Source organism: Oncorhynchus keta, chromosome 25 (genome assembly GCF_023373465.1).
Source record: "Oncorhynchus keta strain PuntledgeMale-10-30-2019 chromosome 25, Oket_V2, whole genome shotgun sequence".
Lineage (NCBI taxonomy): Eukaryota > Metazoa > Chordata > Actinopteri > Salmoniformes > Salmonidae > Oncorhynchus > Oncorhynchus keta.
This window is the reverse complement of record NC_068445.1, coordinates 26,884,127-26,899,052: the sequence shown is the minus strand read 5'-3', so window position 1 is coordinate 26,899,052 and position 14,926 is coordinate 26,884,127. Positions and strand designations below refer to the sequence as shown.

Below are 14,926 nucleotides of genomic sequence, written 5' to 3'. Positions count from 1 at the left end.
ATGTTATGTGTTTGCTAATTCATAGCTCATTCGTGCAAAGCTTGTTGAATACGTGTTTTCTGTCGCCTCCCGCATGTGCGCCAAGGCCTTCAGCGAATTCCTAAAGAGTCTTCCTATTTGATCAGGTTCTGTATTTTGTCTGTTATCACCTGAGTATTTACAAAGAAAGGACGCTTCCGACATGGCAATGATGAAGTGAGCTGGTATCAATGGCATCATCTGATAAAATATAACAAAATACATGGCCATTTTCTTTAGGTGGGTTACTTAATCTTCAAGATAATAAAACAATGTTAGTCTTGCATTTTCATGAAATATCAAAACAGCACAGTGAACACTGAGGCCGATAGACGACATGGCAATAAAGTGATAATACATGTCCTTGATTTATATCCTATCAAGAAATGATGTGGACCTATTTGTCTATCACACTTGGTTTAGCATTTTAAGATGCTACTGTATAACAACATACGACTTAAGTGTATTTGGCCTTTGCTTTAGATGCTGAAAGATAAATAATCAGGGGTTGCTGGCTAAGGTCAAATAAATGTGTTCCTTTTCAAGGTTATTGCATGAGTTAATTATGTTGGCTAAAGATAAAGGTTAAATTATATTAATGATCCAAATAATTATGTACAATTCTAAACTTAAAAACAACAGATTACCACAGTAGTTTATTTATGTTTGATTGCATTAAGAAAACATCCAAAACAAATAGGTCTAATCTACAAAGACAACAGCGGTGCAGCTCACTAAATTATCCCATTAGCCCGCTGCAGCAAAGCATTATTCAATAGCCCAAGTGTAAATTAGACTCAATCCCGGTTGCTATCGCAGTAACTCAACCAAACAAAACTTTTGTTACTGTTAATTAATTATGAAGCTTGATAAGCTGATAAGAGATACTGTAAACGCAAGATAAAGGTCAAGTGTCTAGCAAAGCGCACGACGCAGCTCTCCTTGCATTATAGCAGGCTCACAGGGCAGTAGCCCCAGTCTTTATTCTGCAACACTTGCGCTGAACTTTGTTTACTGACTACAAGACCCAATATGTCCAGCCAGCCACAAACTAACGATCATACGATGGAATATAGCTGTACGCGTTGAGATTACAATTGGCAGGCAAAAAAAATAGGCAATCATTTACTTTACGAAAAATAAAACGCTATAATCCATATGAGTTAAACAAATGTCTAACTAATGTCTGATCGTGAGATCAATAGTATTCAGGTATTAAGTGAGGTCATATTGTATTGGGTGGTGCAGCCATTGCACCAATTAGGCAATACATACATTTGGGAAATTATGGGAACCAAATAACCATAAATTAATACATTAATCCAAACTCCATAAGAATAGACGCAACAACAATACCTAGTTCATTTGACCAAGAAGCTCAGGACAACAACGGCCCCATGCCCAAGGTATTTGGAAATTACGCGCGCTATCATTGCACAACCAAAATACCCAGTAATATAATTTACTGTATAATTGCAGCACTTTCAAACCGGACATCCGCAATGACGTTATACTTTTTTCCCAAAGTGTATTCAAATTTGGCACATGATTGACCAGATCTTATTCAAATAAAACATCCAGTCAAAGCGTGTACACTTTTTTTCGAGCCCTGCAAGGGAGGCGTGGAGCTCTCACTTTTGACATTCTCTCTGCGGTAGCTTCTCCTCAAGGCAGACGAGCGAGCTCTTATGACATCACCCAGCCGCCGAATGGGGGAGAAGGGAAGAGCTCTCTGCGGATGAACGAGGTTTTGAATCATGTGGACGTGTTTGGGCATATCAATTGAATTCGTGCAATGGAAAAGTTATAAATGTTGACCATATCTTCAAAAAGATTCAGTGGAAATACTTTGCCTTAAAAACAGCGGAGTTACCTAAACTACTTCGCCAAAAGGTCACTGAATATCAACGAATGTTAGAGGAGAAATGTAAAACTATTGCAGCGTATGTTCCTGCGCATTGTGTCTAGCCTTCTGTTTTCTGGAATAGGGCGTAAAGGAAGCAGAGGAGAGACGGATTTCTCGACCTGATTTCTCGCCTATGGACGACAGCGGTCCCCTCTCTCCAAAAGCAAATGCTTTCAGTATAGCCTCTCTGATTTCAGCTGCGGAGCAAGCAGGAAACGCAAGATTTGACAAACACCGCACTGGCCTGGACAAGCAAAACCAGCACAACTGTTACACTTCGTTTAAAATGCACTACAGCACTGTCACCAGAGAAATGGAAGGTACGAGCGCGGTCTTGACAATAACCTTGTAAATATTTGCTTGCTTCAAGTCTGTTTGTTGCTCATCTCATGTTGTTGTTGTTGTTGTTTATGTTGTTGTTGCATACAGATGTGATCTTGTTCCGGCAATATACTAAAATTGAGCATCCAGATGTTTGAGTTAGTGTAACTCTATCAATAAAACAATGTTGATGCTAGACTAGGCTACAATGTAAAGGTAAGTTCATATAAAAATATTCCCGAAAAGTCACATCCAGTATATACTATAGGAATATTCCGCGAAAAAATATGGTGCATATGACAATAGGAAGTTATTCATAACTTAAACGAATCATAACTTCGGGGAAAAAAAACTGTTCATAGGCGAATGATATCTTTACAGAACTGCAGAAGCTTGTCAAAATAGTGATTTCAGTTCTTACACAAGCTACTACCATCAGAGAAGAGAACGAGAACACATTTTGAAAATAAGGAATGAGAATTTAGGGGAGGGGGTTCATGGGTCACCAGTGCGTATTAATGGTAAAAACAGTTGACAATAGGCCTATGTCCAACACAGTGGAATTGGGTCCCTTATCCCAGTTCCATTTGGCATATAATAATAATTCAAGATACATTAACCCCAAAATAATGTTGCGTTTGTTTGTTCATGCATATACGTGTTTGTTTACCTCGTAAAAAAGTTGTCCCTTCACTGTGCCAGCTAGCCCGTCTATTGTTACAGGAGGACGATGTGGGCGATACCCTTATCCAAAAGTAAATGGGTGCCGGAAAGCCCATTAAAAGGGGCGCACTTCACTGTCAATCAGTCTCGTCCCAAGGCGAGGAAAGGCACATTACCTGCAGTTCCTTATCTAAATAGAAATAAGAACCGGTTTTATCGTGAAGGGGAGGCCCTGTAGAGAGATAAGAGAGAAGTCTGGATTGCAGTCTAGCATACCGCAGTAGCGTAGCAGAGCGGAGGCCGCCTGGAATACTTTTGAACACAATCAATCGAAAAAACAATTTACGTGTATGCACAGGGTTATAGCTCTACAAAAACATTTTTGGTCAGTATTGGGAATTATAATTAGGGACGCAGCAAAATAAAAGTTCTAAATGTTTTTTTCCCCTCGCTATTGAACTTTTTGCGAGAAACGTTGCGAGCGAATTCACTAAAGGCAACTGGCATTTTAGGATTTAGGCTGTAGTTTATTACAGCATTGGATGCAACAGCGGGGATTAAAGGACGCAGAAAATACTAATAGACGCACGAAACGGAAACTATTGTAAAACTATTCGAAAATCTATAAAGGCTGTTTGACTTTGAAAAAAATAACTCAGGACTACAACTGCTTTCAGTGCGCAAAGCATATAGTAAAATCCAGCTTTTGGAATGATTTCAGCAATATCCAGTCCGTGGCTGACGCAGCTGTCCCATTTTTGCGATGTTGCAGCCTTCACGACCAGCAGCCTAAGCAGCCTCAACGCACCGGGGAGTTACCATCTCTCTCCGTCCCCCGGGGACCCCTACAGCCAACATGACACCCACTTTGAGCCATGCCCGGCCGCTCAACACAGCTACAACTACTCGGGGTCGAACCCCGCACAGGCCCAGCAGAGCGACACCGGGTCTTCCAACTGTTCCTCTTCGTCCCCCAGTTCCACACCAAACAGCAAGTCTCTGGTGAAAAAGAACCCTAAGGTGGCCAACATTAACGTTCAGTTGGAGATGAAAGCTTTATGGGATGAATTTAATCACCTGGGAACGGAGATGATCGTTACTAAGGCTGGAAGGTGAGTGGAAGTTACACCATGAGACATGCAGGCTTCACTGGGTTAGGGTGCATTGGTCTTCCAGATATAAGCTCATGTTATGAACAAATATTTAGTTTCCTATTTCAAATGTATGCCATGAGAGCTTACACACGCAAAGTAGGCCTAAATTATGACATACGTTGGGAGAATATATTTAAAGTTGGTGTGTATTTACTCAATTACAAATTGATGTTGGTGTGATGTTGCAATAGAAATTACGCAGCAATATACAAGCTTATCGACCTATTGAAAACATCTCTTAGCTCATTTTACTGTAATATTTAGATAAAATATTCACTCAAAAACTAGGCCTATTAAAGTAATATACTGTTGTGTTAAATATAATTTCTAGTCAGACTGTAACCGAATCAAATATTGTGCCTGCAGTTTTTATGTTAAACATTCTCTGAAATTAAGCATTTTTATTTAATTTGGAGTAGTGGATACAATGAAGGGTAGGCTATTTCACAGCAAACATTTTAAACGGCCTACACGTGTGGGCAGAGAAAGCTTATTATTTCTGACTGAATAAAATTACGATATTCGAAAGGGCGTTGATACAAGTTACGCATGCGTTTTTAGGGGATAATTGTATGCGTAAAGGCCCTTCTGTTTCCCCTGTGTCAGTCATGCTTTCCATGACATAAAGGCCCACCTCACAAAGGTTAAACTTGTGCTTTCCTATCGTATACAGAGTAATAACACCATAACTAAGGCGTGTAGGGGACAATACATGAGATTGTTAAAACAGATAGAGAACTATAAAGAACGTTCCAGAATTCGCATTTTTCGGGCAATGGCATAGATGCGGTAAAGATGTCAATGGAATTCGAGGTAGTAATGCTTGTATGGATGCCAACCCCATCATCACCAATCAACTGTATTACAGTTCAAAGGACTGACTACCACCACCGATTTCTGTATGCTAGCTATGCTATCAGTTTAATGAACAAAAGTGAGCATTTAGCAGTTACTTCTTCTAAACCTGCAAATGAACAACTTCTAAATGTTATGCAGCGAAAACAACCAAATATTTCCAAATCGACAGGAATGAGTAACCTGGCCTGTTACAATACATCAATCATGGAGATTTTGACGCATATCCAACTTTTGAGTTATAGCTAATTTATTCAACTGTTACGGTTATGCACCCCTTTCCTTTTAATACCCTATCAAAATGCAACATTTTGCGCTTTTCAAAAGCTAGAAAGTTTTGCATTAAAATAACTTGCTACTGTAAACAATCCAGGTATTAGTAAAATTACAGGCCTGTGCCTATTTCTTCCTCTCATAATATAACCTTAATATTTACATGCTGTCTCGTAGGCAACGGAGCAATAAAACTATATTTGATAGCATTTGATAGCATAAATATGAATAGCAGTCAAAAAACATATTGGTGAATTTGGCTATATGACCATAGGCATTATTTATGCAATGTCGTAGGCAATTGTTACTGGACAATTTGGGCCCACTTGCCATACTATGAATTACTGCGTTTATTATTCAATATTTATTTTAGGATTTGATGTCCATGAGAGATGGCATTTACGAATGCTCAGTTGACCTGCTCTGTGTTATAGGGTGACAGCAGAACAACATCTGTCATTCCAGAGACACTGAGCAACACAGGATCTGAGGGAGAGCACTTTAAAAGCTACTTTAGCCTCACCTATCCACAACTGCAGCATTGAATAGACACTGAAGTTAATTGAGCAAGGATTTTAGGATCACTTTCACTGGTTTGGCGGATTACTTCACATACAATAAAACGTTTTAAGGTATATGAGAAACCCCACCCCGTCTGCATGTGTGTGCATGAGGGGAGAGAGAAAGAGAGAGTAGGCCAATTTATGAAAGATAGGGTGAAGGAAAATAAGTGTCCCTTGATGCAACAACGTGTGTGTGTGGTTAGAATTCATCAAAGGGCAGAAGAGAAATGCAAGAGGAATGCAAGTGACTTGCAAAAGTATTCACCCCCCTTGGCGTTTTTACTATTTTGTTGCATTACAACCTGTCATTTAAATGGATTTTGGGGGGGATTTCATGTAACGGACATAAAATAGTCCAAATTGGTGAAGTGAAACTAAAAAAATGGAAAACTGGTGAGTATTCAATGTATTCAACCCCTTTGCTATGAAGCCCCTAAATAAGATCTGGTGCAACCAATTACCTTCAGACGTCACATAATTAGTTAACTATGATCACATGATATGTCACATGATCTCACTATATATACACCTGTTCTGAAAGGCCCCAGAGTCTACAACACCACCAAAGCAAGGGGCACCACCATGCAATCGGCACCATGAAGACCAAGGAGCTCTCAAAACAGGTCAGGGACATAGTTGTGGAGAGGTACAGATCAGGGTTGGATTATAAAACATATCAGAAACGTCCCACGGAGCACCATTGAATCCATTATTTAAAAATGTAAAGAATATGGCACCACAACAACTAGTGGTTAGAGCGTTGACTAGTAACCGGAAGGTTTCAAGTTCAAAACCCGAGCTGACAAGGTACAAATCTGTCGTTCTGCCCCTGAACAGGCAGTTAACCCACTATTCCTAGGCTGTCATTGAAAATAAGAATTTGTTCTTAACTGACTTGCCTCGTTAAATAAAGGTAAAATAAAAAATAAAATAAAGAAAGGGCCACCCACCAAAACTCACAGATCAGTCAAGAAGGGCGTTAATCAGAGAGGTAACAAAGACACCAAAGATAACCCTGAAGGAGCTGCTAAGCTCCACAGCGGAGATTGGAGTATCTGTCCATAGGACCACTAAGCCGTACACTCCACAGAGCGGGGTTTTACGGAAGAGTGTCCAGAAAAAATCCATTGCTTAAAGAAAAAAATAAGCAAACAGGTTTGGTGTTTGCCAAAAGGCATGTGGGAGACTCCCCAGACATATGGAAGAAGGTACTCTGGTCAGATGAGACAGAAATGTAGCTTTTTGGCCATCAAGGAAAACACAGTTGTCTTGTGCAAACCCAACACCTCACTTCACCCCGAGAACACCATCCCCACAGTGAAGCATGGTGGTGATAGCATCATGCTGTGGGGATGTTTTTCATTGGAAGGGACTGGGAAACTGGTCGGAATTGAAGGAATGATGCATGGCGATAAATACAGGGAAATTCTTAAGGGAAACCTGTTTCAGTGTTCCAGAGATTTGAGACTGGGATGGAGGTTCACCTTCCAGCAGGACAATGACCTTAAGCATACTGCTAAAGCACCACTTGAGTGGTTTAAGGGGAAACAGTTAAATGTCTTGGAATGGCTTAGTCAAATCCCAGACCTCAATCCAATTGAGAATATGTGGTATGACTTAAATATTGCTGTACACCAGTGGAACCCATCCAACTTGAATGAGCTGGAGCAGTTTTTCTTTGAAGATTGGGCAAAAATCCCAGTGGCTAGATGTGCCTATCTTATAAAGACATACCCCAAGAAACTTGCAGCTGTAATTGCTCCAAAAGGTGGCTCTACAAAGTATTGGCAACAAAATAGGAAAAATGTGAAGGGGGTGAATACTTTCGCAAACCACTGTACAGTGTTAAATAAAGCTCAGCATAATTTGCAAAAATGTAACCATACTCTAACATTGTTTATTCATGCATTGAATCACTTCATACACAAAAAAAAAACGAAAATCCTGGGCCTCCTTCTTCCTTGGAAGGCGTTATAACATGAGGCCTTCAGCAACAATATATAGGCCTAATGCAAAATGCATACCCTATAACAATACTGGCTGCGGGTGAGATAATGTTTTCGACTGTTGAAAAAAGAAAAAAAGGATAAATGGTGTAATCTAAAATAATATCGCGAAGTATATCACAACATATAATTTATTTTCTGACGGGGATGTGCCACAATCTCCCAAATCCCACGCAAGCAAACCCCAGTGACAAACATTTGCAGATGAACCCATAGACAATGATAGAGCTTTTTGTTTTCTTCTGTCAGGCGAATGTTTCCAACATTTCAAGTGAAAATATTTGGAATGGATCCTATGGCAGACTACATGCTGCTAATGGATTTCCTACCAGTCGACGACAAACGATACAGGTACATTTTATTTACCAAATGAACAAGATACAAATCTATACTTTTCTTGGAAAATATTTTGTGCCAGTCTACTTTCGCTGCAGTGAATGTATAGGCTATGGCATATGTTCCAATGAGCATGTATCCAACTCAAAGTATAGGCCCGAGACAAGGAATTCAATTGAAAAACAGAATGTAGGTCTATGAAACCTCAATTAAAATGTTGCTCCTTTCTTCCTGTCTTAGGTATGCTTTTCACAGCTCCTCCTGGCTGGTGGCGGGTAAAGCTGACCCTGCTACTCCCGGGAGAGTTCATTACCACCCCGACTCTCCCGCCAAGGGCGCACAGTGGATGAAGCAGATAGTCTCATTCGATAAACTAAAACTGACTAACAATTTACTGGATGACAATGGACATGTAAGTATTGTAACGAAGACCTTAGTTTACAAAAAAAGTATTTATTTACACTGCTTGCCATTGCTTTCAAATGACTTGAAAGAGAGTCTAATATTTATATTTATAAAGCACCTGCACATTCGTTTTGACTTGTGTGCCAAAATGTTTCCACGGACATAGTTACTTTTTTCAAATGTATTTTCCTACACCTATAGTTTTTTTCCAGGTTACTCATTCCTGATGAATAGATCTGATTGATTATACATAATGTTAATCATAATTTTAATGATTTAATCAATGTCATCGTGCGTAAAATGGTTAGTGCGTAAAATGTGTTGACTTTCAAGATAATTGTGCTTATTAACTAACCCCTGCGTTGATTAGCCATCAGGGGATTATGAAAACTTTTTTTTTTAGAGACATCGCAATCGAGAAAAATGTCAATTGAGCTTTTGAGTTAATTTTATAAGTCAGTTTTATTCCATTAGGCCTAACATTTTCCCCGCTCCCGCTGCAGATCATTCTGAACTCAATGCACAGATACCAGCCGAGATTCCACGTCGTCTACGTGGACCCACGCAAAGACAGTGAGAAGTATGCCGAGGAGAATTATAAGACGTTTGTTTTTGAGGAAACACGGTTCACGGCGGTCACAGCGTACCAGAACCACAGGGTAAGGATAGCTAACTTTACATGCTATGCAGATATAATAACACACATTAGGCCTATATGATCAAATCACAGCATGATAATGGATGCTTGTTGTAGTATGTTTTTGTGTTTTCACAAACTCACGAACTTTATGCAGTGTTTTTGCACCATGGGGCTATTTAAAAAGTGTAACTGAATAAGGCAAACTATAAAGCGGAAGGCATTAAACAGCACGATATACGTGGACCCAGCCTGTTTGCCTCTATTCATAATAATGAAGTAAAACTCATAGTATTAGCCTAGTAAGTAATAGCCTAATAATTTGCATGAAAAATCATTCGATTGTCAAACGAATCCTAGATGTTTTAATTCATGTGTGCATGATTTGACTATTACATATTTCCAAGAGGGCACAAATGAACACCATGTAGGCCTACTGCTAGTAAACCCGACTATAATGCACTATGACAAAATTAGGCTACATAAAAAAACTTCCCCCCTCAAAAAATCTAAATTTATGTGAAACACATTAAGGATTAAACGAACCATCTTTAAATATAAACCAAATTTAAGAAATGTAAAAAGAGCTATTTGACGTTGCATCATTCCTTTTATGGAGCAACTCATTCTTGCTTTGATCCCGTGTACTTTAAACAAATGTTTTTCTTGTATGAAATAGCTGAACATAATTCGTTTACATGATATTTTTTCGCCTGAAAGGTGCACTGATGCCCCTGCACAGCTGTCCAGTTACTCTCTTTTTTTCCTCGGTCTTTCCTGCTCTGTGTTATCTGTTTGACCTCTCGGTCTCTAACGGGTCTCCAACGCGCACCGAGGGGCTTTAAGTTTGTTGATCAACACATTCCGGATATTCATGACCACATAACTTCATTCACGGATGTGCAAAACTATTGGTCTCATCAATTATTAAAAATGACATGTTCAGCTGGCATTTCATTTCAGTGTCAAGGTCACAAAACCTGTTAAACTGTAGGCAATTATCAAAACTACGTTTTCCGTTTGTTTGTTGATAAATGCCTACCTTCATGTTGGTTATAATATATTGGCATAAACTACGTTTCGATAAAAGGAGAGGGGTCGCTATAGTGTCGTTCTTTAAGTCAACGTAACGGTAAATGCTTTGAGCCTCACTAGTTAGTAGATCTATCTCGCCATAGTCAGAGATACGTTCCACACTATTTTTTCGTTTCGAGTATAGGAGGCCTAGGCTACTATGTATTTCATGAATATTACACGTTCACGTGTTTAATCATAGCCTAAACCCAAAAGCCTGGAACAATCGTGTATATGTCACGTAATGATGTGTTGTTCTATTGGACTTTCCACTTTGACATGAATGTTTACTTGACTTTGTCCTTTTCCTTGTAGATAACGCAGCTAAAAATCGCCAGTAATCCTTTCGCAAAAGGCTTCAGGGACTGTGATCCAGAGGACTGGTGAGAGAACACACACTTTGAAACTCAATTTACTCCATTCATCAACGACAATGAACTGGATACATTTTTACAAAAGTGCATCAAATTGTCTGAATGGAACCAGTGAATAAGAAATATGTAATAGCCTATTTACAGCAAATGTGACACAAACATATGTAAATGTCATTTACTCATGTTATGTCTTGTGGCTCTGTTATCTGCCTTCTCTACCTTATTACATAGTTAAGATATTGGTATTTCTGACACACATTAAAAGAGTAGGTACAGTCAGTGTAACTAAATCCATTCTCTCTGCTCCAGGCCCAGGAATCATAGGCCAGGCTCTCTGCCAATTATGAGTGCCTTTGCCAGAACAAGGAATCCAATGTCTTCTCCCCCACTTCAGAACGGCTCAGAGAAAGGTCTGTAGCCCTCCCTTTGTCTCAGATGAGGAATATAGTTCATTACTTTCACTGAGAGAGTTATTGAATCCAGGAATTGTTATCTTTTAGAACAAAGTACACATTTAATCTCAATTTAGCAATGCTATAACTGAAATACGAGTAAATGTTATCTTTCATAAGTTAATATCCATATAAAATATTGAACAGAGATCACCTACAGTAAATGTAGCTTTCACAATGTAGATTGCACAATTATAAAAATGCCTTTGTTATGCTAATGATTGGCTAATATGCCTACTTTACAGTAAGCCTATCTCTGACTGTTTGCTTTTGTTTGTTGTTGACTTTAGAGGACAATAGGCGGGACTACGACCGGGACCCCAATGGCACGCCGATACACGCTGACCCCGCCCACCAGCTGATGTCACGTGTCCTCAGCCCTGCCCTCCCCGTCCAAGGAGGCCTCCACGCCGTCCCCCTCACCAGTGGCCGGCCAAGCCCTCCCCACGACCTGCGTATCCCGGACGGCCACCCACTGGCCCAAGACACCCTGCACCACCACCCCTACAAATACCCCACATCCTACGAACACTACCTGGGGGCTAAGACCCGGCCTTCACCCTACCCCATACCCGGCATCAGAGGACACACGTACCACCACCACATGAACCCAGCCACAGCTAACATGTACTCCACAACTAGTGCCCCCGCTAACTATGACTACGGTCCCAGATAATGACTGTATAGCTGTAGCCGGCAGCCACGGCCCACACACCAGGGCTTCGGCTACTAGCTAGCTAGTGCTGTGGAAAAGGAAATACGCAGGAGTGGAGGGACAACAACACAACTCTGTCTTCATGGCTGATGCAACGTCAGGAGGTTAGAAGGTTGGGAGGTTGTGCGGCACACCCGGTTGCTGGATACCCCATTCCCTCAGAGAGACAAAAACTACCGTATTTATTTAAGGGAAACGTATCTTGGCAGGAAGTACAGACTGGCCCTCTGAGACCGAGCAGGGGTCTGTCTTGACCTCTGAACTTTGACAGCAATAGCTCTACATGAGGGCACCTTTTTGCCTGCGTGGTAGAGCGGCGCAGACAGTGAGCCAGCTTACAGAGGAAACAGCTTACCAGGGCCTTCTCTTAAAACATGGATGATGCATTATATTCGGACTGGAATTGATTATTTTTTTTTGTGTTGGATGCACTTTTTGTCATTTTTGCTTTCAGAAAAGCCATATGTTATATAGTCAATCAAGCTTCCATAGATAGACCAGACATTTGCATGTTGAGCTCATTGGATAGGTGTTGAAACACCTAATTGTTTTTTAGAAGAAAAAAATATTTTTTAACCATCTTGAGATGCCGCCCTGAGAAGATTGTACCATGGCACTGACTTGCAACAATTCAAAGTCTATAAAGAAGCAGAATGACTGTTCTGTAACTGTAAAATAAATATGAAATTCTTTACTTTTAATTCATAAAGCATCCTTCTCCCAGTTCTCCATTCAAATCCCTGTGTGCTATCATAGGGCCAGGAAAGACCTTGCCTCATTGATTGCATTGTTCTGTTTTCTCAAGCCGCATTTACCCAGTTGGTTGATAGTGTTAAGTCAGTGTATATGTGAGAAAGAGGACTAGAACCTGTCTAAACATTAGGTTGTGCACTGATATGCTACAGTTCAAATGTCAGCATCCACACCTGGAGCTACAGAATTATGAAATGGTGTGTTGCATAGAGGAATCAAGCTAAACACACACATAGTTGCACAGTAATTTGGCAGATCTCTAGGATCATACTTCAAAAAGTAAACACACACATGGAAAGGCCAAACACATTAATTGTGTGTGTGTACGCAAATAACTGAATAGCATGAAAATATTTCTTCCCCCTTACAACTGGGCATGCTATTGAGCAACCTAGTAAATAATCTGCCAATAGCAACAACATCTGATACTCAATCAATACATTCTATCCATCCCATTCTATTAAATCAAACCTTATTTATTTTTCTGAAACAAAATCTAACTATTGTTCCTGTGTATATGCTGTTTGTAGGTGGGGGGTTTTCAGCAACCTATTAGTATTTTTTAAAACATTTAATATTTTTATTATCAAAATATTTTGTTTTTTAAATGAGTAGGCTATTAAACAAAATAGTTTTTTTTGCTGACAGATTTGTCAATTGGTCCAGACAAAGATATAAGTCAATTTGTGCCATTGCAACAATTAAATTATGAGAAAACAAAATACTGCCCTAAGGATTCAAACTTATTATTGACCAAGGTTCGATTCCCGGTCAACGCAGGGCATCCTGCCTTTAACCCTAATTGCTCCAGGATCGCCGTTGATAATGGCAGACCCTGGCTGTGATCCCACTCTATGAGGGTGTTTCAGGTAGTCAGGATATGCAACAAAAAACATTTCCAATTCACACATGCATACAAACGTGTTGTACATGTGTGAAGTAGCCAATATGACAAATATAATCACCCACAAAAATATTACCTTACAAGCATCTACAATATCAAGAGCAGGAACGGCTTTTTAATTACAATGGTCACAACCAAACACTTGACTTCCCAGAAAAATACCCCCTCATCTCTTCCACACAGACAAGAAGAAAACACTAAAAACATTTCCCCTCAAAGGATATAACTCCTCACATTAAATGCGACAGTCGTGAGATATTTTTAGCTAAAAAGGGTAAACATCTGAAAACAGAAATTGTCATTCCGTGCAGAGCTGTCAATATTTGAAGTCCTACGAGGGATGCCTCGACGTCAAGGCTAATTCCTGCTAAAACATCATGTTGTTTGGGGATCTGGGAGTCGAGAATGGCATGATACAATAGGAAACGTCATTATTCATTTAAATTAGGCCTTTGCATTTTTCTCTTCAAACGCATGCAGCTGCGGAAGGGTCCCAAGGTAGAGGAAAAGGACGCCCGCGTGCAGGTTGAGGTTGACCCCTGCCTGTAATGACTTGTGAAGGTATCAAAGGTTAAATAATGTTTCCACTCATTTTACCGGCGACCAATTGATCGTATAATTTCTGTTTAGGGTAGGCTACTAACACCAAAAACAGAGGCATGGACATATGGCATTCAGGAATACATGGAATATGTGTTTCTCCTAGGAACTGCTCTCCTTTGAAGCGAATAATTGTTTTTCCCCAAAGACCGTATAGGTTAGAAGAACTAGGACGACATATTTCCATCCTTTTAACAAAATTAAGATGTAGCCTACATTTCAACACATGGATAAACTGATTATCAAATGGGCATTGGAAAAACCATAAGCAACTTTCGATTCGAAGTTTTTATGTCTAACATTACATTTCTACAAAATAATATAATTTGAAAACATTCTTCGATAACTAATAATGTAAAGTAGGCCTATACATAATTATAACATTTACATTGAAAGATCTACATGAATTCAACGATAAAAGTTCGATTATGGAGAAATTTGAAAGCAAAGAAAGTCACGAAAAGTTTACCTAGGCCGACTGTTATTCAATATAGAAACAAATGTTACAACATCTGACCAATAATACCAACAATAATGACATTATTATATGTATTATACACATTAACGTTTTTTTTGCATTTGAAAAACACATAAGTACACATTCCCCTACACCCCCATATTCCTGGTTTGTTCCTGTGTGACCTGGACAGGACGTAGCAGTCAGGAGAATTGAGTCTCTCTTCGCGTGAGCTGAACCCCGGCTGGGCGTAATGACAAGTGGCCCATCAGGAAGCCGAGGACACTGAGACCCAGGACTCTTCCGTTAGGCCGACCCAGCTGTGTTTATCCTCGCAGCGCTTCGCCTTGATGTGGGGCCAGTGGTCGCCGAACCTGCGCCACTCACCGACTGTCTGTTCGCTGGGGGCCGCCAGGTGAGGACAGAACAGTGGTCCATGGTCATCCAACTGACGGATAAT

The 14,926-nt window shown here is 40.0% G+C and overlaps 1 protein-coding gene across 3 annotated transcripts; it reads left to right on the top strand.

Moving 5' to 3' along the window:
- Nucleotides 1–1,400: 1,400 nt before the first annotated feature.
- LOC118358466 (T-box transcription factor TBX1-like) lies at nucleotides 1,401–12,446 on the top strand. Of its 3 annotated transcripts, none has more exons than XM_035736334.2 (9): nucleotides 1,401–1,424; nucleotides 2,007–2,244; nucleotides 3,681–4,020; nucleotides 8,009–8,110; nucleotides 8,336–8,507; nucleotides 9,004–9,159; nucleotides 10,527–10,594; nucleotides 10,895–10,995; nucleotides 11,328–12,446. In XM_035736334.2, the coding sequence occupies exons 1-9, from the start codon at nucleotides 1,416–1,418 to the stop codon at nucleotides 11,711–11,713; spliced, it is 1,572 nt and encodes a 523-aa protein (XP_035592227.1). In that variant the 5' UTR covers nucleotides 1,401–1,415; the 3' UTR covers nucleotides 11,714–12,446. The 3 variants fall into 3 exon arrangements, with proteins under 3 accessions (XP_035592227.1, XP_035592225.1, XP_035592228.1); XM_035736332.2 differs by having other exon boundaries at nucleotides 3,630–4,020; XM_035736335.2 differs by lacking the exon at nucleotides 1,401–1,424 and having other exon boundaries at nucleotides 1,603–2,244; nucleotides 3,630–4,020.
- The last annotated feature ends 2,480 nt before the right edge of the window (nucleotides 12,447–14,926 follow it).

What these genes read in the sequence shown, in the direction of transcription:
- LOC118358466 (XM_035736332.2), top strand. An exon ending in TACTGGATGACAATGGACAT is followed by an intron (nt 8,508 to 9,003) that starts GTAAGTATTGTA and finishes CTCCCGCTGCAG; the next exon opens with ATCATTCTGAACTCAATGCA. An exon ending in GACTGTGATCCAGAGGACTG is followed by an intron (nt 10,595 to 10,894) that starts GTGAGAGAACAC and finishes TCTCTGCTCCAG; the next exon opens with GCCCAGGAATCATAGGCCAG.